The sequence below is a fragment of the Nannospalax galili genome, unplaced genomic scaffold (genome assembly GCF_000622305.1).
Source record: "Nannospalax galili isolate Female #2095 unplaced genomic scaffold, S.galili_v1.0 scaffold391, whole genome shotgun sequence".
NCBI classification, from domain to species: Eukaryota; Metazoa; Chordata; class Mammalia; order Rodentia; family Spalacidae; genus Nannospalax; species Nannospalax galili.
Genome location: NW_008329323.1, coordinates 383582 through 407093, shown reverse-complemented (window position 1 = coordinate 407093; position 23512 = coordinate 383582). Strand labels below are relative to the sequence as shown.

The 23512-nt window shown below is 47.0% G+C and overlaps 1 protein-coding gene across 1 annotated transcript in view; it reads left to right on the top strand.

Moving 5' to 3' along the window:
* LOC103736430 (cytochrome P450 4F1-like) overlaps window positions 1-16974 on the top strand; it is a 31783-nt gene extending 14809 nt beyond the window's left edge. Inside the window, 12 exon segments of the mRNA XM_008835925.3 lie at window positions 8016-8214; window positions 9304-9448; window positions 11896-11949; window positions 12039-12166; window positions 12351-12472; window positions 13577-13847; window positions 14817-14883; window positions 15063-15192; window positions 15873-16006; window positions 16099-16163; window positions 16321-16403; window positions 16756-16974. Coding sequence (XP_008834147.1) covers window positions 8016-8214; window positions 9304-9448; window positions 11896-11949; window positions 12039-12166; window positions 12351-12472; window positions 13577-13847; window positions 14817-14883; window positions 15063-15192; window positions 15873-16006; window positions 16099-16163; window positions 16321-16403; window positions 16756-16933 — 1576 coding nt within the window. The 3' untranslated portion in view covers window positions 16934-16974.
* Window positions 16975-23512: the final 6538 nt, after the last annotated feature.

Genomic DNA, 23512 nt, shown 5'->3' with positions numbered 1-23512 from the left:
GATAAATGCAACCTTGTCTCAGAAAAATGAATTAAAATGGAATTTCACATTTCCTGATTTGAAATGGCTTCAGAGTAAAGCTGTTCTTCAGGTCTCATCTGTTTATTTTTGTGTGTGGTTATTATTATTATTTTTTTTTATTTTATGTATATGAATGTATTGCCTGCATGTATGCAATGCTTGTGGAGGTCAGAAGAGGGCATCAGATCCCCTGGAACTGGAGTTACATATGGTGACTACCATGTGGATGCTGGGAATCTACCCCAGGTCCTCTGCAAGAGCAGCCAATGCTCTTAACTTCTGTGCCATCTCTCCAGTATCAAATTTTTATTTATTATTTTTATTTTAATGTGTATGAGTGTTTTGCCTGCATGTTTATAAGTGCACTGCATGCATTGCCCCACACAGGCCAGAAGAGGGTGTTGGATCCCCTGGAACTGGAGTTATGAGCAGTTGTTAGCCACCATGTGGGTGCTGGGAATTGAACCCCTGTCCTCTGGAAGAACAACAAGTGTTCTTAACCCCCTGAGCCATCTCTCCAACCCTGTGGTTTTGTTTTTTAACTGCCTTTTCATGTCATTTATTCACTTAAAGAACTGGAAAAGTGGTGCTGGGGAGGGATGGCTCAGCAGTTAAGAACACTAGCTGCTCTTGCAGAAGACCTGGATTTGGTTCCTAAACCCATATGGTGGCTAACAACCATATATGCAGGCAAAACACACACACATAAAAAATAAAAATAAATAAATAATTTTTTTTTTAAATTGGAAAAGTATTAAGGATTGAGAGTTGTAAAACAGCTGAAAATGTAACTGAACGTAACTTACCATAAACGGAAGCAGCAAGTCTTAAGTAAGATTTTATTTGTTTCAAATTACTTTATTTATGGAGGTTGTTTACACATGTGCCACAGTATGCGAGTGTTTAGGCCAGAAGACAATTTTCAGGAGTTAGTTCTCTCCTTCCACTAGATAGGTTCCAGGGATCGAACTCAAGACATCAGGCTTGGTGGCAGCATCTTTACTCACTGACCCATCTCACAGGACTTAAAGTGAGATTTTAAGAAACTTTATTATTTTTATTTTATGTGTATGTGTGTATTGCCTGCATGTAGGTGAGTGCCTGCGGAGGACAGAAAAGGCTGTTGGATCCCCTGGGACTGGAGTTACGGACAGTTGTCAGCTCCCATGCGGGTGCTGGGATTTGAACCCAGTTCTTCTGCAAGAACAGCCAGTGTTCTTAACTGCTGAGCCATCTCTTCAGCCCCTGTGTATACATATCTTTAAAAAAATGATTCTCAGAGGGGCTGGAGAGATGGCTCAGTGGTTAAGAGCACTGGCTGCTTTTCAGAGGACCCCGATTCAATTCCCAGCACTCACATGGTGGCTAACAACTGTCAGTAATTTCAGTTCCAGGGGAATCTGACACCCTCTTCTGACCTCCATGGGCATTACACAAAACAGTTGCACACATACTTGCAGGTGATACACTCATACACATAAAATTAAAATAATAAATAAACTTAGAAAAAGATTCTCAGAATGACATATGTTCCAGTTATTTATTGCTCAACATAGTGTGGGCTGTGATACTGTTTTCTTTGAAGATCTGTATAGTAATTTCTTTTCTTTTTTTTTTTAGTTTTTTGAGACAGGGTCTCTCTGTAGCCCCAGCTGGCTTAGAGCTTGCTATGTAGACCAGGCTGACCTGGAACTCACAGAGATTTTCCTGCTCTGCCCCACAAGTACTGGGATTAAAAGCCTGTGCCATCTTTTTATGGTTTACAGTAAATGTTTTTCCTTTCTTTCTTTTTTTGGGGGGGGTCTTTTTGAGACAGGGTCTCCCTGTAGCCCCAGCTGACCTGGAAATCACTATGTAGACCAGGTTGGTCTCAAACTCACAGAGATTCACCTGCCTCTGCCTCCTGAGTGCTGAGATTAAAAGCGTGTACCACCATGCCCAGCTCAAAAACCGTTCTTAGCCCATAGACCATAAAAAATAAGGCTCAGTACATGGTGGATCCATAGACCATAACTGCTTATAGACTGATTTTCATGTACTGTCCAGGCATCATTGCCATCACAGTACAAGTAATAGCACATCCTTAACCACAGAACCCCCCATTCTTTGCTTCCTGATGGAACAAACTGTTTCACAGAGTAATCTACATCTGGGTCCTATGTGTCTCATTTCCCTGCCTTGAAGAGGCTTTGAAAATTCTTTCTAGGATGATGATGGTAAAGGAATAGAGAGTGGGGGAGTAGGGGTCTGGGGGCCCTTGGCACTCTGCTATAGATGTCTGTGTAATTTTCCAAACACTTCTATGCCTACCTCTACCCTGCTGTTGTGGGGCTTATTGGTATCCTGAGCTTGGAGGAGGCTCTCTCCACAGGAGAACTTGGAAACAGAGGCCTTAAGGAGACTTGTGTCCATGAGTTTAGTGTGGGTGCATGTGAGTGACTATGGTGGGGATTCTGGGGTGCTCACATACCATCCTGAGGACTCTAGGGCCAGTGGACTGAGGTACTTGTTGACTGAACTGAGGGTGGCAGTGAGATTGGTATAGGGAGGGTAGGGTTCTCTAACACCCTACTAGTATCAGGGGCATGACACCCCCTCCCATTTCCTGCATAGCTATTCTGCCAGGAGTCTGACTTTTTGAGCCCTCTGTCCCTGAACCCAATCACAGAGCAATTTTGGACAGGACCCAGGGTGGTCCAAGGGGATCATGTGATCTGGGCTAGAGGCTTGCCCTCTCTGAGCAGCAGTTTGCTCTTCTGTTAAATGGGCATTTTCTCTTCTTTGAATGTCATCGCTTGGGTCTCTCCATGTGGCACCCAAAACTCTGAACCAGACAAATGAGGAGAGTATGGTAGGAAAGCTTGGTTCTTGTGATGAGAGTAAACACCTCAGAAAGCAGACACAGTTTGTGTAGAGTGCCGTATTAGTCAGGAGTCTCTAGAGGAACAGAACCAATAGAATGAAAGTATATTGCTGTGTGGTTTGAATGAGAAATTTCCTCCATAGGATCAGGTATTTGAACATTTGGTCTCCAGTTGGTGGCACTGTTTGGGGGATATACAGCCTTGCTGGAGGAGTATGTCACTGGGGGTGGGCTTTGAGAGTTCATAGCTTCTCTCCACTTCTAGTTTGCTCTCTGCTTTGCTTTTACATTTGAAGATGTGAGCTCTCAGTTTCCTGATCCAGCTGCCTGCTGTCATGTCTCCTCCACTATTATGGCCTCTCCCTCTGGAACCATAAGCCAAAATAAATTCATTCTTCTGTAAGTCACTTTTGGTCATTGTGTTTTATCACAGCAACAAAAGGTAACTAATACAGTTACTAAGGGCTCACAAAATTCAGCCAGGGTAGTCCAACAAAGGCTATATAGTAGAGAGGTTGAGAACCTGGCAACTGCTCAGTCCATGAAGCTGGATGCCTCAGAAGTCCCAAATTGGCACTGAAGGCCTTGAAGAGTCCTAGAGAACTGTTGGTTTTCAATCCACCCTGGAAGGCTGAAGAACTGGATTATGATGTCTGCAGAAGATAGCAGGTATAGGGTTGATGCGCTTACCAGCAAGAGTGAAGGTGGGCAGTAAAAGCAATTGCTTTTCCTTCAGACCTCTTTGTATCCGGGCCACAGTCAGAAGATGCTTTCCACTCTAAGGAAGGGTCTTCCTTTCCAGTAATCCTTTCAAAAAACACCCTCACAGACCTACCCAGAGACATCTTTTAGTTGATTCCATATCTAATCAAGTTGACAACCAAGATTTTATACTACAATCACCCAACACATAGTAAACACATTTTATGGTGAAGAACCAGCCCCTCCACACACAGTAGTACTTAACTTATACTCTTTGTATCGAGTACTTTCTCACAGCAGTTCTGGTAATAATTGCCAGCCCTCCTTCATTTCCTCTTTTTGGATTTCCTTTCTCTTCTAATGCACTCAATGGACAGCTCCTTTCCCAGATGGAAGCCTGGTCATTCCCACAGTAGGAAAAAGATGAGGCAGAAAGAGGACTTATTCAGTGTTCCCTAGCTCTGCCCTACCCTTCCTGGACTGCTCAGAGCTCTTAGCCTCACCTCACATGTGCCCCCCTCCTTCCTCCCCCGGCCCAGGCTAGCCTCAGTTGTTCTCTGGCAGCTGGGTTCTTATCCCCGCAATCTGACCTGAGTAATCCCTGACAGGGCTGGATACTTTATTCCTGCTTGTTTCTACCCATATACTGGTCTGCTTGGAGGTGGAACATGAATTCTCACAGGCTGTACTGCTGGTGGCCAGAAGCATCACAGAGCCTCTTAGTTCTGCACCCAGAAATGGTGCATGCCATCCTTCCACCTTGTGAGAGGCTCCAGGACATAACCTGGGCTAGGCTTGACATAATCCTAGTCTCCTGGCTTTGATGTGCTGCACCCTGTTCTTAGAAGGTGGTGCATATGAGTTAACTCAGTCACCTTTGTCCACAGCCCTATTCTTCTTCCTCTTCTTCTTCTTCTTCTTCTTCTTCTTATTATTATTATTATTTGGTCTTTTTGAGACATGGTCTCCCTGTAGCCCCAGCTGGCTTGAAACTCACTGTGTAGACCAGGTTAGCCTGGAACTCACAGAGATCCACCTGCCTCTGCCTCCCAAGTGCTGGGATTAAAGGTATGTGCCACCACGCCCAGCTTCCCCATTCTTTTTAAAAAGTTTTTTTTTTCATTTAATGAATGTATATGTGTTTTGCTTGCATGTATATAAGTGCACCACATATATGCAGTGCTCACAGAGGCCAGAAGAGGATGCCAGATTTCCTGGAACTGGAATTAAGAATGATTGTTAGCCACCATGTGGGCTGGGAACCGAACCTGGGTCCTTTAAAGAGCAGTCAGTGCTCTTAACTTCTGAGTCATCTTTCCAGCCCCAACACCCCCATTCTTGCCTCTCATTAGGGGAGTGTCCAAGTTCTAAGAATCCAGTGCTTCATGACTCTGAAGCTCTTCTCCTTTAAAAATGGTTGGCTCCACCTCCCATATCTTGGCCCTCTTCCCAGGCAGCAAGAAGGGAGCTGGACTTGGGAGATACTGGCTGACTCAGCCCAACTCAGCCCCCACAGCCTTCTCCAGGTCAGGGACAAAGGCACCCAGAGGAGGGGAGAGAAGGCTGTGGTGGACATGCTGCTCCTGAAAGAAGGTGCCAGGTTGCTTCTGGTGGGACTGTAGGGTCGGGCTGGGGATTAGGTGGGCAACTGCCAAAAGCTGATGTAGCTCCAGGAGCCACTCACCCAGGAGATGAGGATTTCTGAGTAACTAAACCACTGGCCAGTTTCATATGATTTAGGCAAGCAGGCCTGGAGTCTAATCAATCTCTCTTCTCTATGTCTTCATAGTCTAGTCCTCTTCTCCCTCTTTCCCTTCCTATTCCTCCTCCTCCTCATCCTCCTCTTGCTCCTCCTCCTCCTCTACTCTCCTCCTTTGTTGCCTTTGTTGTGACAATGTCTCACCACAGAAGATCATTCAGACACAGAAAAAATGCCAAAAGAAAGCCTCTCTCTCTATATATTTTTTTTTTAATTTTTTTTTTAGTCAGCCGGTGACTACACTGGGGATTCGAACCCCAAGTGCAGTCCTGAGCTGTCTTTACTGTAAGTTTTATGCAGAAAATACATCCAGGCATGAAAAGTTTAAGTTCCCAAGCTTAGGGGTGGAAAGCCCCCCTAACAATTTCTATTCTATAAGACAACAATTACTATTCTGCAAGAGTAAACCAAACGAAACTTACAGAAGCCATAAATCTGCTGTTAGCAGGGGTAACTAGGAACATGGTGACCTGTTCTCAAGGCAACCAGAAGCCTGCTGATGTATTCTCAAACTCATACCTTGGTGCAGCTGAGCCTCACCTTTCTGTTCCCACATCCTGGACCAACTGCCTTTTAGTTACAGAGGCTAGATTCAGCCTAAACTTCAACATGGCGTAGCTATGTTGATCAAGAAGATGCCTTATCACACCTTTCCCCATGTGTTTCCCTGGTATCCCTCACCCTCTCTACTCTGTTCCCAGTCCTAGCAGACTCTGCTCCTGTCCACTGCCCCTAGAGATCCCTGTCCCTCCCCTGAGAATTTGTAAAAATACAGATTATGGGGCTGGAGAGTTGGTTAAGAGCACTGCAGAGGACCTGGGTTTGATTCCCAGCACCCATATGACAGTTAATAATCATCCATAACTCCAGTTCCAGGGGAATCTGACATTCTCTTCTGATTTCTGAGGGCATTGCAAGACATGGGTGCACTTACATACATGCAGGCAATATACTCATATACGTAAAATAAATATAATAAATAAAATATTTTAAAAAATATATAAATTAGCAAGTTGGGAATGTAGCCCAATGAACAGAGTGCTTGCCAAGCATCCAAAAGGGCCTGTATTTGCTTTCCAGTAATGCATAAACTGGACATGGTGGAACACACCTGTAATCCCAGCACTCAAGTGCTAGAAGTAGGAAGATAAGAAGTTCAAGGTCATCCTTGGCTATATAAGACTCTGTCTCAAAACAACAACAAAAAATTTGTAAAAAATAATGATTATATAGAACAGTAAATTTTTTTTCAAGTGCTATTCAGGCTCCAATTAAGAAAAGAAAAGAGGGGCTGGAGAAGTGACTCTGTGGTTAAGAGCACTGGCTGCTCTTGCAGAAGACCTGGGTTCAAATCCAAGCACCCACATACTGCCTGTAACTCCAGTTCCAGGGGATCCAATGCCCTCTTCTGTCCTCTGCAGGCACTAAACAACCCAGGTGCACTTACATACATGCAGGTATAACACTCATACACACAAAATAAAAATAAATAAGTCAAAAAAAAGAAGATAAAGAAAAGCTCTACCTTCTCCTGCCTGGACTCCATCTGTTCAGGGCCCCTCTCAGCCTCATTCCACATATCTCCCCTCCTCCCTGTACCTCCCAGCTCCACCCCAGCCCAGCTTCAGTTGTGCACTTCCGGCTGGGCTTTTAATCCCTGAAATAGGACCTGGATTCTTTGTTCTTGCTCCTAAATATCCTGTCTGAGACTCTAGACTACTGGAATTCAGGACTTGAACTGTACAAGGCAAGCAGCTGGCAGGCAGACCCTTCAATTTCATAACCTTCTAATACCATACCGAGAAACAATGCATGATGTCCTCCCAGTCCATCTCAGGATCTTGGGAGATTATCTAGGTCCAGATTGGCCAAGTTCTGGTTTTCTGGCATGTGAATTCCCAAGTCTGCCCTTTTACTGACTGTACCATGCCCTTGCAGGGGCAGGGGCATTGGAAACATAGTAACTCAGAGTATCCTTTGCCCCACATGAGAGGACCAAGTTCTAAGGAGCAAGTGTCCAATCTGTAGGTTTATGACCCTGAGTTAGCTCCCTTCTGAACCAGGCTGGATCTGCCTCTCACATCTTGGCCACTTTCCCAGGCAAGGAGGAGGCAGCTAGACTGGGCAGGGATTGGCCAGCTTAGAACAGCCCAGCCTCCCAGCATCCAGGAGCCAGGGACAAAAGAGTCCCAGAAGAGGAGAGGGAAGGTGTGTCAAATTGTTGTTCCAAGAGAGAAGGTACCAGGCTGGAGGTAGTGGGACTGCAGAGGCCTGGTCTGGAATGAGGAGGGCACAACCCAAGGCTGAGGAAGAATAGGAAGCCAGCTGGACAAATAGAATTGCCACAGAGAGCCAGCTGGCTCTGGAGATGGTGGTTTCTGAATAACTGAACCTTTGCTCAAGTCTGTATAACTTAGTGAGGTCTGAACTCTAACAAATCTCCTTCCTCTTCCATGTTTTGCTAGTTCTAGTCTTCATCCTCTTGCTCCTCCTCATTTCCTTATCCCCTCTCATTCACTCTTTTTCTGTGTCTCCTTGAATTTCACTGTTCCTCCTCCGTGGTCTGCCCTGAGCCCTTACAGCCCCTATCCCTGTCCAATGGCCCTGAAGACTCCCATCTGTTTCTTGGACCTCAAGAACTCACCTGCTGTTCATTTATTTGCTCTGCAGGATGCTGCAGCTGAGCTTGTCCTGGTTAGGGCTGTGGCCTGAGGTGACTTCCCTATGGCAGTTACCGCTGCTGACTGGGGCCTCCTGGCTCCTGGCTTACATCCTGGTACAGATCTATGTCATTTTTGGAAACTATCGTCGCCTCCGTGGTTTCCCTCAGCCCCCCAAACGGAACTGGCTCATGGGTCATGTGGGCATGGTAAGTATGGCATCAGGATGGGTATGGGGTGTCAGAGTAGACAGACTTTTGAGGGGCCAGGAATGGGGCTCAGGGTGATCGAGTGGAGGTTACCTGATGACCTTGGGAGTACCTTTCCAGGCCTTTCTTACCTTCCTGGGCTCCCAGTCCTAGTCTTCTCTGGATTTATTTCCAACCTCTCTTCCTCATACTGAGGGGCACTGAGGGTCTCCCAGGGCAAACTACACCGTGAGGACCCCTGGCCTTCTCACACTGTCTGGTATTGGATTTTCCTCCTGAGGACTTTGTCTGGGACCATTTTGTGTGTGTGTGTGTGTGTGTGTGTGTGTGTGTGTGTGTGTGCCTATCTCTGGCCTTATACTGTTTCACAGGAATGATCTTTGATCTCCCCACCTCCCTACCCCCACCACACACAAATGGGACACAACTGGGCTAGAGGAGAACTGCAAGCTGACTCCCTACCTCCCCTCCCTGGGCCACTTCCTCCTTATCATGCTCTTCTCCCCTAAGATGGGCCAGTGAGACCAGTTGCCCAACCTGGATAAAGGCTGTCCACTTACCCTTTCACAAGCCTTCCTTGACCCCACCCCTGACCCTACCTTTGGCCCCACACTTGGACTTTGTCTTAGGTCTGTTCTTCCCTTTTGATAACTTGGCTGCAGTTTCTTCACTTGCAAATGCCTGTATGGGCTGTGCACAGGAGTTCAGGATGCTCTGTCTTAGCCTGGTGGGCAGCAGGTGCTGAAGGGTAGGAGTTGCCACTCTAATGGGGATTTAGAGGCCATCTCTGCTCCCCTGGGATCTGCCAAGGCCAGAAGTTCCAAAATGTGTGTCCTCTTGTTGGTAAGAGGAACTGGAAACTGTGGACCAACCAGGACGTGGAAGGACATAAGTAGACAGCATAACTTGCCTACTAGGCCTGGAATGGACTCTTGGGGCTTGGACATGGCTCTGAGAGGACAAGAGCAGAAAGAGGCAGGGATTCTGTCCATCCCTGCAAAATCCAAACACAGTTTCACTCATGGCATAGCCCAGCGAAGCTGACCCCTGAAACAAACCTGGAGGTGACTGTCCTTGTCTTTCTTACAGGCACCTCCCTCAGAGGAGGGCTTGAAAGTGATAGCTGAGCTGGTGGGAACTTATCCGCAGGGCTTTATGTTATGGATGGGCCCAGTGGTTCCTGTCATCAATCTGTGCCACCCTGACATCGTCCGATCTGTCCTTAATGCCTCAGGTATCCATGGGAGCTTCTGGTATTGTGGGAATCTGGGGGCTTCCGGTCCCCATCCCATGCTTCTGTGTGGCCCTGCAGCAGCCCAATCCCTCCTTCTCTTTCTCCCTCAGCCTTTCCATCTTCTCTTTGCAGGTTCTCCAGTTCCTATGCTACTCTCTCTCTCTCCCTCTCGTGTCACCCTATACCCACCTGGGTCTTGGTGTTCTGGGATTTTTGGAGGATCCCCTGAGGCCTTGTCCCTTGGTTTGCCAAGGCCCTGTCCTAGAGGAAGTCAGTTCTTGAGATAGAACTGAACAGGGACATCTCCAGTCTTATGTAGTCAGGAATGGCCAGAGAGGAAGATGGGCCATGATAGCTGAATGGAGAGACAAGGTCTTGGCTAGGATATGTATAGAGGCTTCCTGGAGGTGGAGCTGCTCAAGCCATGTCTGCAATGAGAAGGAATGTAGAAGGCAGGGGTAGGTGACACAGTGGCATCAGAAACATCTGAGGCCCTCACCTGCATCCACAGTGCCATCCCTAGACATAGGCCAACCAAAAAACCTGTGGCTGGTGGATGATCTGGGCTACTATTAATATTTCTATGCTACCCAACTCTCCTGGCTTGACCCTTCTGTCTCATCCAGTTGGTTGGTGATTGTTGTCTTGCTCTAGGCCCCAGAAATCTCCCCTAGGACACCCCACTGCAGCCTGTTCTCCTCCTGCCCTCTACCTGACCATTCTGGAACAGGCCAGGCTGAGCTGGGAAGGGCTTGTATCCTATAGTGACCATGGCTCTGTCACCTGCCAGGCAGGTGCCTGATTCTCTCTGGTTGCCAAATTCTGTTTCAGTTGTGAATGGTGGGGCCCCTGGCACTTGGCAACCTAAATCCAGCACACCACTTTCTTTTTGGCTTAGTGTGTGTGTGTGTGTGTGTGTGTGTGTGTGTGTGTGTTGTGGGTATGTGCATGTTTGCATGAGTTCAGACATGCATATGCTATGGCACATGTATGGAAATCAGAGGACACTTTGGGTGTTGGTTGGTCCTTGCCTATCACCTCATTTGAGATGGTCTCTGATTGTCAGCTGCTGCATCTGTAGCCTAGCTAGCCCTTGAACTTTGGAGTGGAACATTTTCCTACGTATTTCCCTCATTCTTCCATGAGAACACTGGAGTTACAGATATTTGCTCCCACGTATGGCTTTGTATAGGTTCTGGGGATTCAAGCTCAGGTCCTCAAGCTGTGTGTAGAAGTGCTTTTACCCACTGAATCATCTCACCAGCCTGCATCACTCCATTTTCATGAAGCCCATGACCTTCACTCCAGGCAGACACTGCACTGGCTGTAGTTTGCCCACTGTTCAAGTCTGTGTGTTGTCTCCAGCTGATGATGCAACATGAATCAGGCAGGCAGGTGGGACCGTGGCAGTAATGCTCCCACTTTGGTCACACCTGGACATCTCCTGTATCATCTCCAGTTATTTAGCTTGTGTCAGGACCATGACTGTGTGATGTCTGCTGTGTGGCCACACCTTCTGTAAGGTCACCTTTACACTGACATCTGGTATATGTGAAAATGGTCATGTCTGGGCTTAGCTATGAACCTGAACATTTTGAGGCATATTGTGTTCTGTCTGAGCAATTGTTGGAGATTTGTATTTTTTTTTTCTTGCTTGTCACATCTGGGCTCTCTTTGGGACTGTCTGAGGTCTAGAACCCAGGGTCTCTCTAAGAAATGACTGAGATCTTATCTGAGTCTTGTCTAAGTATATACTTTAAGTATATCCATGTGCCATCAGTTGCACAGTTGGGTCACATCTGGGCCATATCTGCTATATTAATGGATCTTTTGCTTTTTTGGAGACAGCTGGGCTCAATCTCTGGATTTTCCTGGTTTGACTTCCCAAGTGCTGGAATTACAAGCCTGCCTGGCTGACATGGCCATTTTCAAATCCTGTCAGAGGCCTGTCTGTGGGGCACACTGAGGTCTGTCAGACAATCTCTGGTCCATGTCATAGCATGCAGTGTCATGTCAGGGCAGGTCATGAATGTTGATGCCATGCCATGTCATGTCAACTCTTGCGTGTCCATGACATGTGTCCCATGTCTGTTTCAATAGCTGTCAGAGATTATTGACATGAACAGGGAGGCCCTAGATCCCTGTAAATGTCTGTAGAGTGTGGTGATAGACTCAGGTGTGGCAGACAGGTTGGACCATGTAGAAGCCATGTGAAAGCATGCTCGGGCTGGTGTGTCATGTCAGGTTATGCTTTTGACCTACCTGCTACTGCTGCTGCCTGGTCTGGTCTGACCTCACTTCCTACTTTCTGCCTGCTTCCTCAGCCCTTGACTCTTTCCCCATCATGCTGGAGGGGACATGCAGAATCCTGGGTAGGGGTTCCCTCTCTCTCTCACGGTCCATCCTCCACCTCCTCCACATCTCCTAACTGTCTTTGTTCATGTCAGCTTCAGTTGTACTCAAAGATGTGGTCTTCTACAGAACCCTGAAACCTTGGCTGGGTAAGTTTCTACAGGTGAGAGGCAGGGGACACCACTAGGGGGTCAGGAAAAGGTGTTACCCTTGCCCACTTCTATGACTGCTCTACCAGGGGATGGGCTCTTGGTGAGCGCTGGTGACAAGTGGAGCCACCACCGTCGCATGTTGACACCTGCCTTCCATTTCAACATCCTGAAGCCCTATGTGAAGATTTTTAATCACAGCACTAACATCATGCATGTGAGTCCTTGGAATGAAGGGTCCCAGCTTCCCCTTTCCCAACCTTGGCTATCCCTGGAGTTGGGTGCCTGGAGCAGAAGATGAGGAAGCTGCTTCTGGGGCAGGGGTCAGTCCTAATGGTTGAGATTAGCCAGGGCTCAAAGATCCATGGTTCAATACCAGCCCTCTCCCCTTCACCTGCCAGGCCAAGTGGCAGTATTTGATCTCAGAATGCAGTGCCCGTCTGGACATGTTTGAGCATGTCAGCCTCATGACTCTGGACAGTCTGCAGAAATGTGTCTTCAGCTTTGACAGCAACTGTCAGGAGTAAGTCTTTGTCCAAGATCTGGGAACTTGGGCCATGGAGCCAAAGGAGGGAGGAGGACTGGCCAGAGGGAGAAGAGAGGCCCCTCTAGAGGAGGAGGGTCAGAAATATGGATGAAAGACCTGGGAGGAAGACAGTGAGTGATTCTTCTAGGGAGGTGTAATTGGATAAATCCACAGAGACACCAGCAAGCAGAGAATGTGGGACAGGCAGTGAGGAGGCCCCTTGGAAATGAAGTTCAAGGGATCAACAGTTGGTTAGATCATAAGGCCAGTGAAAGACCTGGCAATGATTTGGCTTTTTCCTGTGATTTCCAAGTTAAATAAGTTGTTTGAGCATGTGTTAGTCATATTTCCAACAATATGACAAAGAGCACCTTAGAGAATCAACCTGAAATGAGAAAAAGTTTAGTTCTGATTCATGGTTTCTCAGTCAGTGGTGGGTTGGTTCCATTGCTTTTAGGGCCTGTGGTACAGCAGCACATCATAACCAGGGACACATGATACAGGAGGCTGAAAGCCTCGTAGCATCCAGAAAGGTGGGGGAGAGGAGAGGAGGGGAAGGAAGGAGAGGGGAGGGGAGGAGAGAGAGAGATTCCCATCAAGATCATCTCCTATGACCTAAATTCCTCCCCTAGACCCCACCTTTAACATGCTGCCTTTGTGGGGATGGTTCCAAATTACAGCAGAGCTGATGATGGGTGCGATCAGAGTAGAGCTGTCAACAGTGACTTGTCATGCATACGTTAAATGAGTTGACACTGGAAGCAGCAACACTAGTGAGGGAACTGAGCTCTAGGCCTGTTGGAGAATGACGTCCAAGCTGGGTGGACAGTCTCAGGAAGGAGGTGGGGCAGTCTGGATCCTGAAAGGAAAGGGGTGCACAGTGTGCTCTGGGGGACTAGGGGCAGGCCTGAAGGCAGCTCACGGAGTTGTGATGAGACCGTGTAGAACTGAATCTCAGGGCTCCTCCTACTCTGCCTATGTGGCCAGCTGTTTCTGGCTACTCTATTCCCCAAGGGAAGCAGTTCCTGGCTGTTGGTGAGAGGCGCTCCTTGGAATTCACATATGTTAAATCATTGCCTCCTCCACACCCAAATCCTACAGGAAGCCCAGCGAGTATATTGCTGCTATCTTGGAGCTTAGTGCCCTAGTGGCCAAAAGGCACCAGCAGCCCCTTCTATACATAGACTTGCTGTATCATCTCACCCCTGATGGGATGCGCTTCCAGAAGGCCTGTCGCCTAGTACACGACTTCACGGATGCCGTCATTCAGGAGCGACGCTACACCCTCCCAGATCAGGGTTTGGATGACTTCCTTAAGTCTAAGGCCAAGTCCAAGACTTTGGACTTCATTGATGTGCTGCTGCTGACCAAGGTGGGCTTCTTAGGGGTAGAATGGAGATTGATGCCAAATGTCATGTCGAATAACATGAGCTTGATACAGAGGGCATGTGGAGCCATGGAAGGTGCTTGAGGTAGGGAGGGACATACCACATGTAGGCAGGTTTTAGGGATGACCCTGGAATGTAGAATGCAGGGGACAGTCATGTCTGAAACTTTGAAAAGACTGAGCATTTTACAAGTTAGTACATCATTGCATAACACACATATCTGTCTATGTCCATTTTGACATCAGCATTTTTATTAGTCATGCAATAAACACAGCTAGAACAAAAGTATAGCAATGGCTCCCCATTCCCAGTGCCCTCTTTCCCAGTGTAAAGTGTTTTACCAGTATGTGTAGCGGGGTTTACAGCAAAGAGAAATGCCAGGAATGACAGGCTCATCTGAGTCTAGTTCCCTTCAAGGAGGTAAATAGAGACCAAAGGGGCAGGGAAAGTGGAAAGGAGGAAGGGAGGGAGGAGGGAAGGAGCCAGAGGAGACTTCGTTCTGGAATATAAAAATGTTCAGTCCAGAGCAAAGGTAAAGTCTATAAATTTGCAAACCAGATGACTTCACAGGATTTAAGATAAGATTCCACAGAATCTTATCTCCCTTGGCATGGGAGAAAAAGTCTTTGAAGTAGTGGTTTATTTCTAACTTCCAAGGCAAGTTGTCATAAAGTCATCCTGCAAGTCAAGTCCTTAGTAACTTTCTCAGAAATTCTTCATCATGCAGAAACATGGAAACATTTATTCAGGGGTCACTGATTCCTCCAACTGAAGACAAAACAGAAGGCAGGACAACCAGTACGAAGCCTGTGAAGTTAGGACTCTACCAGTGTCAACTGAGAGATATGCAGTGATGGAATGGGCTTTGCTTTTGGCTAGAAAAGGGTCTTAAGAAATTGTCTTAGTTTAGACATAGGAATTTTCAGAACTGATGTTATCTGCCTTGTATCCAGGATGAAGATGGAAAGCATTTGTCAGATAAGGACATCCGAGCAGAGGCTGACACCTTCATGTTTGAGGGTGAGTGTCCCAGTGTGGGACTAGAGGCAGGAGTCTCTCCATTGTGGACTTCTTGGGGGCACCCTGGATCCCTCCATTCTGCCCATTCTCCCTTTCCTGGGAACTTCATTGTCTGGGTTCTGTCCACTCTATGGTGTTGATGTTGCCCAGAGACACAAGCCTGTCTGGATACCCCTCAGGACATGACACCACAGCCAGTGGGCTCTCCTGGATCCTGTACAACCTGGCGAAGCATCCAGAATACCAGGAGCGCTGCCGGCAGGAGGTGCAGGAGCTCCTGAGGGACCGTGAGTCTACAGAGATTGAATGGTGAGTGCAGGTCCCCCTGGTCTGTTCTTGAGCCCCTCTCCTTGGCTCTTCTCCCCAGATGGGGAAAGGGAGCTCTTTTTACTGATTTTTCTATTATTTCTTGGTGAGCTCAGGAGCTGAGCTCAGAAAGAGGAATGGTACCCAGCCTGGCTAACAAGAGAAGGGTTATTGGTTTGGGGACAGAAGGATTTGTGTTGCTGAGAGAACAGTGAAAATATACAGGAAGGATGATGCCATTTTGCACATGCTCAGTGAATGCCCTTCCCTTCCTTCATGTCTCTCTCCTGTAGCAGTATTTTCTTCCCTGAGTGTTTCTTCTTCACGTTTCAGTCCAGAGATTTATAGGAGACACCTTTTTTTTGCCCAAGTCCTTGGGTCATTCATCCATCTAGTGTTCATTCAGAAACCCCTCCTAACTACACCCTCACCCCAATTCTGTACCCGCCTTCATTTGGGCTCCAGAGACCTGAAATGGATGCTGCAGGGATCTGTGTGTCAGGAACTGTGCAGGCAGGGAGGTCAGTCTTAGTTCAGGACACTTCCTAATTCTCTGCTGTTGTAGTTACTATGTATTTGATCCACTTGGGGCTTATATAATTTCTATGAGAAACTATTTTGCTGATCCACGGGAACTGGCAGCCTCTCTTTTGCTCCTGGTAATTGTTGGGTGGGTTCCTCAGGGACGACCTGGCCCAGCTGCCCTTCCTGACCATGTGCATCAAGGAGAGTATGCGTCTGCATCCCCCGGTCACAGTCATATCCCGCCGCTGCACCCAGGACGTTCCACTCCCGGATGGCCGGGTCATCCCCAAAGGTGCCCATGGGAGAGGGGAGGAGGGTCGTGGGTAGGCAGCTGGTGCATCAGGCAATGGAGTCTTGTCCTGACAGGCCGCTCCTCTCTCACAGGTGTAATCTGTCTCATCAGCATCTTTGGGGTTCATCACAACCCATCTGTGTGGCCGGACCCTGAGGTGCTGCCTCTCTCCCCTCCTATTCTCCTATATCATGGGATAGAGGGTTCTAGGACAGGAAGCGGGAAACCAGACCTCACTCTCCTCAGCTTATGCAGGCCTCTGTGCCTGGCTGTGCTGGGAGGCACTCATCCACCGTGGCTGGTCTCTCCGGCAGGTCTATGACCCCTTCCGCTTTGACCCAGAGAACATCAAGGACAGGTCACCACTGGCATTTATTCCCTTCTCCGCTGGGCCCAGGTGAGGCCAGAGGGGTGACTGGGTGCGGCCTGAGACTCATGGTGGGGAAAGTGGAGAGATGGGATGGTCCAGTTCCTGTCTCCTTCCGCCCTCTGCGCAGGTTCTGTGCACAGGTTTGGAGACCGGGGTTGGAAGGTCAAGGGCGGCGCCCTGTGCTGAGTCCCTCCTGGGTCTGAGTTGGGTGCTGAGGTTGTGCCGGGCTCGGTGACGCGGACGCCCACGCGGGGTCCCAGGCACGTCAGCCCCTCGCGGACCCTCAGGGCACCAGCCCCGGCGGGGACCTGGGCGGGTTCGGTCCGATGGCCTGGCTGGGTCCCGCGCAGTCAGAGTCCCCAGCCCGGTCCTCCTGCAGGAACTGCATTGGACAGACGTTCGCCATGAGCGAGATGAAGGTGGCGCTGGCGCTGACGCTGCTGCGCTTCCGCGTCCTGCCGGATGACGTGGAGCCGCGTAGAAAGCCGGAGCTGATCCTGCGCGCGGAGGGCGGGCTGTGGCTGCGGGTGGAGCGGCTGAGCCGGGGCGCGCAGTGACCCCCACACCCGGCCTGGACCGCCTGAGCCCCATCCACCTGTGGATACCAGAACAGAGCTGTCACCTGTGTCTGCGCCTCACCGCGCACCAGCAGAGGGCGCTGGAGGACGACAGAGAACCACCTGTGGCCTGGGCGAGGGAGGCGGGGCTGGCGTCTTTGATCCCCAAACTCCTGTCTTCCTCTAATTGACCAAAGGCTCTTAACAGCTGGATTACTCTCTAGGCAATAGGGAGCCAAGGGCAGGAGAGAAAGGGCAAGTTTGAGCTGATTCAGGAAGTCCCTAGCATTTCCACCACCTTGGGCTCCATTTTAATCACGTACTATACTTATCTCTTACCTTGGAATTCTCTTTCTGTAGGTACTAAATTGCTATGCTTTGTGGGGGAGGGGCTAAGGCTATATAAACTGAGAGCTTGAGGCCCCTCTCTCGCCATTTTGTGCGGCTGTTGGGAAGTCACAGGATCTATATTTGAGTGTGGACTTTCCAGCACAACCATAAATGGGAGGGGGCACTCTTCTGTAAGTAAACCCCCATCCTATGCTCTGTTAGCAAGCCCAATAAACTCGTTAGGATTTTCCTAAATAAATATAAAAAAATAAAAACAAATAAGTAAATTGCTATGCTTGTTAAGCCCAATATGTCCGTCATTATTTATTTGTTTGTTTGTTTATTTTGCGTGTGTGTGTGTGTGTGTTGTGGTCTCATTATGTTGCCATGAACAGTATCAAACTCCTGGTATTAAAAGTACATCTGCTTTGACCTTCCAAGCAACTGGAACTCTAGACCATGGCACACTGTGTTGGGTTAGTCCTGGGTTTTATGAAGTGATATCTGATCTTCTTTGTGATATCCTGCAGATTTTCTCTAGTGAGAAAGAGGGCAAGGTGGTGGAATGGCCAGAAAACACTCCTTTTAGCACTATCTGACTATCACTGTGGGACTAAAAATGTATCTTAATGATAAAGTCCTTGCTGAAGATGTGAGAAGACCTGTGTTTTCTTCACCCCATTTCTCATGCGTTAAAAAAACTACAGAGGCCAAAACGCAAAACGAAGCAAACAAACACCCACTTTCCAAAAGTGAAAGACAGGAATTTGAGAAACGGCTCAGTGGTTAAGAGCACTTGTCGCTGTTTCAGAGGACAAGCCACCCATGTCGGGTAGCTGACGATCACTTGTAACTACAGTTCCAAGGATTCTGACACCCTTTTCTGGCCTCAGTGCGCAACTGTATTCATGTGTACATATCCCCACACAGACACATATGAATACACACAATTAAAAAATAAGGCAGCTCATGAATCGGGCCAGCCTGGTGAGTTGCCCAGAAGCTCACCTCACCCCGCCAACCATCCCCACACTTCCAGTTGTAGCTGGGGTTGTGCAGCCTGAGTAGTTAATGCATTTCTGCCACATCTCCTTGGAGAGGGGAGAAGACATGATCTTTCTGTACATGTGGGAGGAAATAATCAAGAGGCATTTGTGGGTTTTGCTGCGGTGGTCCAAGATCAGGAAGGGGTTAAACTTCATGGTGACCACCCACCAGGGTCAGACTCTGGCAGGGGTATGTCCATGCTAACAATTTTAAAACTTTTTTTTTTGAAGCTTTTACAATCTTATTAGAGTCTTAAAGAAAAACCCTCAGGGCAGGTGAGCTGGTAATCTTGGCAGCTGCCTTAAGAAGGTGAGTGGTGGGAAGAAGGAAAGAAAGTCATGAAACAATGAAGGTTTAGAGTCTTCGTGGGAGGTCAGACATGTGGCTGTCCAGCAGCCACATGACTGGGAGAAGGAAGCTTTAGAGAAAAAGTAAAGAAATACTACAAGATGCTAGGGGCAGCCCAAAGCCTTAAAGAAAGCATGTTTAGTAAGAAAGGCATGAAGAAGAGAAGGGGAAATTATGCTTTCCTGAATTCTTCAGGAAAGCAGACAGACTTACAGAGACCTACATGACTGTGGCTGGTCCAGAAGTTCTGCGGAGGCTGCACTATTTCTAGGCAGGAAGAATTCCCTACTTCATTGAGGCATCAGGTAGTCTGCCCATCTATTTAGCATAACTTAAAGTGAACCTGCCTTCCTAGGAGTGATTCTATCATCAGGTAATTGACCAGTGAGAATAGAAAAGTGGGTCGTCCAACAGATGGACTAGAGATTTTATAGTCTGGACCAGTTAAATGTATAGGGCTTTTTGCTACTCTTAACATCCCCCCTCTGAAGATTTTAAAACTTTTTTTTTCTTAAGAAAGAAAGTGATAAGGAGGCCGGAGAGATGGTTCCATGGTTAAGAGCACTGGCTGCTCAGTAGAGGACCTGGGTTCAATTCCCAGCACCCACATGGCAGCTAACAACCACCTGTAACTCCAGTTCCAGGGGATCCAATGCACTCCAATGCACCTGTAACTCCAGTTCCAGGGGATCCAGACCTCCACCAGCACTGCAGGACATGGGGTACTTACCTACATGCAAGCAATACACTCATGCACATAAAATAAAACTAATAAAGGATTTTTTTTTGTCTTTTTGAAGCAGGGTCTCCCTGTAGCCCCAGCTGTCCTGGAACTCACTATGTAGACCACGCTGGCCTTGAACTCACAGAGATCTGCCTGCCTCTACCTCCCAAGTGCTGGGACTACAGGTGTGCACCACCATGCCTGGCTCTAATAAAGTATTTTTAAAACAAACCAAACCAAAAAGGGAAGGATACGGTGCAGAAGGTAAAACAATCTTGTTGGGCATGGTGGTACACACATTTAATTTTAGCTATGGGGAGTCTGGTAGATCTCTGTGAGTTTGAGGTCAGCCTAGTCATCATAGCAAGTTCCAGGCCTGTCTCAAATGAAAACAAATCTTTTGTAGTTGTAATATAAATAGCCTGAAAATGTTATTTAGACTAGTCTAAGATTTGCTGATAACAAATTAAGAGGGAAGTGCATTTCCCACTATATTTTCACCTTACCATGCATTTATGATAAGGTATCTCTTTAGAAAGTCAGAGACCATCTGTACTTATGAAGAACAGTATCCAATGTATTGTAGGAAATACTTTAGTGTTAATACAGTAACTAAGGAAAAACTTCTACAGAGCAGTGCTGTTGATCTCACTCAGCAAGGCCAAATCTGCTGCTGACAGTACATGTCCCATACGTCCACCTTAATGACTATGACAAAAGGGCACTCTGTAAGATTGTCTGTAAAACTGACAAAGAATAAAACACTAAGAATCATGCAAATGAGGAATGTACCCATCCTTCATTAAAGTACCTGACTGGTACTTTTAACCTATTCAACCTCCCTTCACTCCATTATTGCAGACTTCCACATAGTAGCTGCTGATTTACCAACAACAGAATTACATTCAACACTCTGCATCTGACACAGTATCCTATATACTGAATCAAAACCTGTGATGGCTAATCCTGGTTGTCAACTTGACTAGATCTGGGATTAATTGAAATGAGAGTGATCTTGATTGGATCATCTGAAGCTGAAAGACACACCCTAAATATGGGTGTTGCCATCTGATGGCAGCCCATATAAAAGGCCATGGCAGAGGAGAGTGCTTGCTTTTTGCTGCTTGCCTTCTCTCTCATTGGTGAGTTCATCTTGCTGCTGTAGACTGAAGACTAACAGATCTCTTGGAATTTGTCTGACCTTCAGCACCAGTTTGGGACTACTGACACAACCAGCCTGATTCTCAGCCTCTCCAGTGTGGTGCAGCCACTGTTGGACTACTCAGACTCTATCCTGTGAGCTAAGCTGATAAATCTATATCTATCTATCTATCTATCTATCTATCTATCTATCTATCTATCTGTCTATCTATCATATATATTCATCCTACTGGTTCTGTTTCTTTAGAGAACCCTGACTAATACAATTCCTTTAAGTCCCTATGATGGTTTGAATGAGAACATCCCCTACAGGCTCCAAGTATTTGGACACTTGGTCCCCAGTTAACTGTGCTATTTAGGGAGGGTCATGGATTCTTTAGGTGTGGCCCTGCTGGAGGAAGCATGTTACTCGGGGTGGGCTTTAAGAGTTCAAAGCAACTTCTTACAGTCAGTGTCTCTTTCCTTCCTGTGCCTGCTTGAAGTGAGCATTCAACATTTTACTCCAGCTACCTCTGCTGCCATGCCTTCTTGTCACCATGATGGACTCATACCTTTGGAAGAGTAAGTCAAATAAATTCTTCTTTCCATACATAAGTTGCCTTGGTCATGATGTTTATCATAGTAATAGAAAAGTAACTAATACAACCCCCTACATAAAACATAAAAGTATGCACTCAGTTATTGTGTATGAATAAATTTAATACACTTTATTGAGTCTGCGGTGCACATGGTCTTTGGCAAAAGGACACTAATACCATTTAAACTAATGGCTGGAGAAATGAAAATGAAAATAAAACATACAATATAATTGTGAAAAGCAAAAACTACACAAGAAAAACTCCATAACTGGAAGTTTATGATGGCTTGTGAAATAAAAGAAAAAAATTGGCAAGCTCATAAACAGCATATGATCTATAATTGCAATAGATATTTAAGCTGATTTTCTGAGTAGATCAAAACGTTAATATTTCTTTTTCTAAAATTTGGAAAATAGTTCAAAATTAAAAGACACGTGAGCTAGAAGAAACCATCAAAGTTATCAAAAAAAAAACACAAAAAAATGGACAATATAAAATCAATTTCAAAGTAGTTTTAGGGGCTTGGGGATTTAGCTCAGTGGCAGAATGCTTGCATAGCAAGCACAGGATCAAAAAAAAAAGGGGGGGGGGAGATGGAGCTGAAGAGTTGGTTCACCATTAAGAGTAGTTACTGTTCTTTGCAAAGAACCAAAGTTTAGTTACCAGAACTCAAATGGAGGATAATAATCATCTATTAACCACAGTTACAGGGGAATCTGAGGCCCTCTTCTGGCCTCCCAAGGGCACTGCACACATGCAGTGCATTTACAAATGTGAAAACAAAACACATACACGCGTGAAAAAAAAACCAAATATTTTTATAAAAGTGACTTTAGGGTTGGGGAGATGGCTAAGTGGCTTAAGAACATTTGCTTAAAAATGAGGACCTGGGAGAACCTGCCTGAGAGTACCTGACTTGGCCTCTGTGGGGAGAGTTTCCCAAATTGGGCTGTTCACATCCCACTGCTTTAAGGCCATCTGCAGTCCCTCCCACTGCCCTAGGGTCAGGTTTCCCTGCTAGCTAATAAGAGCCCAGACCTTTGGAGACTTCCTGAGAGTGCCTGACTCCTGTCTGACTTGGTCTCTCCTGGGTGAGCTTCACAAATAGTGCTATGCCCATTTCCCTGCTTTGGGGCCATCTGCAGTCCCTCCCACTGCTCCAGGCCTTATGCTTCCCTACTGACCAGTAGGGACCAGCACATCCATCTCCCATCCTTGGACCTTGGCACTATCCATCTGAGGCTTCTATAAGTGCTTCTAAATAGCTTTGCCCTCTTAGAGAGCCCCTGAGTAGACTGACTGGAGCCATTTGGTCCCTCTAATATAAAATCAAAAGAGAAAACCTGAAATCTAGATCAACCAGCTTTTCATACTCATTCAGAAAGCAACCACAGTATATCAATAATGCAACAGAATCAGCCTTCAACTCAACAAAGGAAGGCTTGAGTTTCATACTGGAATCATGAGCAGCAAAAGAAACCCATCCACATGCCAAAAGCAAAATGAAAAAATAAAAATATGAAAAACCAAAATAATATATTCCCACCAAACACCACCAGTCTTATAGAAGAGTTCTACAATGAGAACAATCATAAATATAAACATAGAAGAGTTCTACAATGAGAAAAATCATAAATATGATTAAAGAATTCAATAAACTTAAAGAACACACAAAAGAGATAGAAATATTGAAGAAAACTCAGGCTGAAATGAAGAAGTAAGTGAAAAACTCAATAAGCCAATTTGAAACTACAGGAGAAACCCTCACCAACAGAATTATGGGGCGCGTGCACTCTCTGGGCGCACTCCCAGAATGGCACAGCGGATCCGCAGGCTCCCCCGCTGTGCGTCTGGAGGAAAGCTGGTCTGGTTCTACGGGCTTCTCCGTGTCTCTATGGGTCTCAGGCGTGGGGTGTGCCGGTATCTCGGGGTCACTCTGGGCCCCTGGATCTCGGGGTCCCCGCCACACCTGGCAAGCTGGCCACAGGCATCTCTGGGAGAGGCAGCAGATAGGTCGCTGTCCGCCGCTCCAGTGCTGACAGCTTCTCTGCTACTGGAGCATTGTCCAGCTGAATCCTGTCCCTATTTCACCCGTGTACTTTTCCTCAGGATGCGAGGTCCACTGGCCACTGAACCCCACGGGAAGAGTACGAGGACAGTGAAAGCTAGGAATGTCCGCAAGTCGGTCACGAGGGAGTACGCCCCCCGGAGAGGCTAGGTCGCCGGTAGTAAGGCACAGGACTCAAGACTCAGCTTAGTCTGTGTTACAGCTTTATTAAGTGTCTCTGCTCTCAGTAATTCAGCAGCTCTGTGACCCAGCTCTCTGTCTATTAAGAGAAAACTAGGATACTTATACCATGGGGGTAGTGGTAAAAGCTTTGGCTGTTAGAT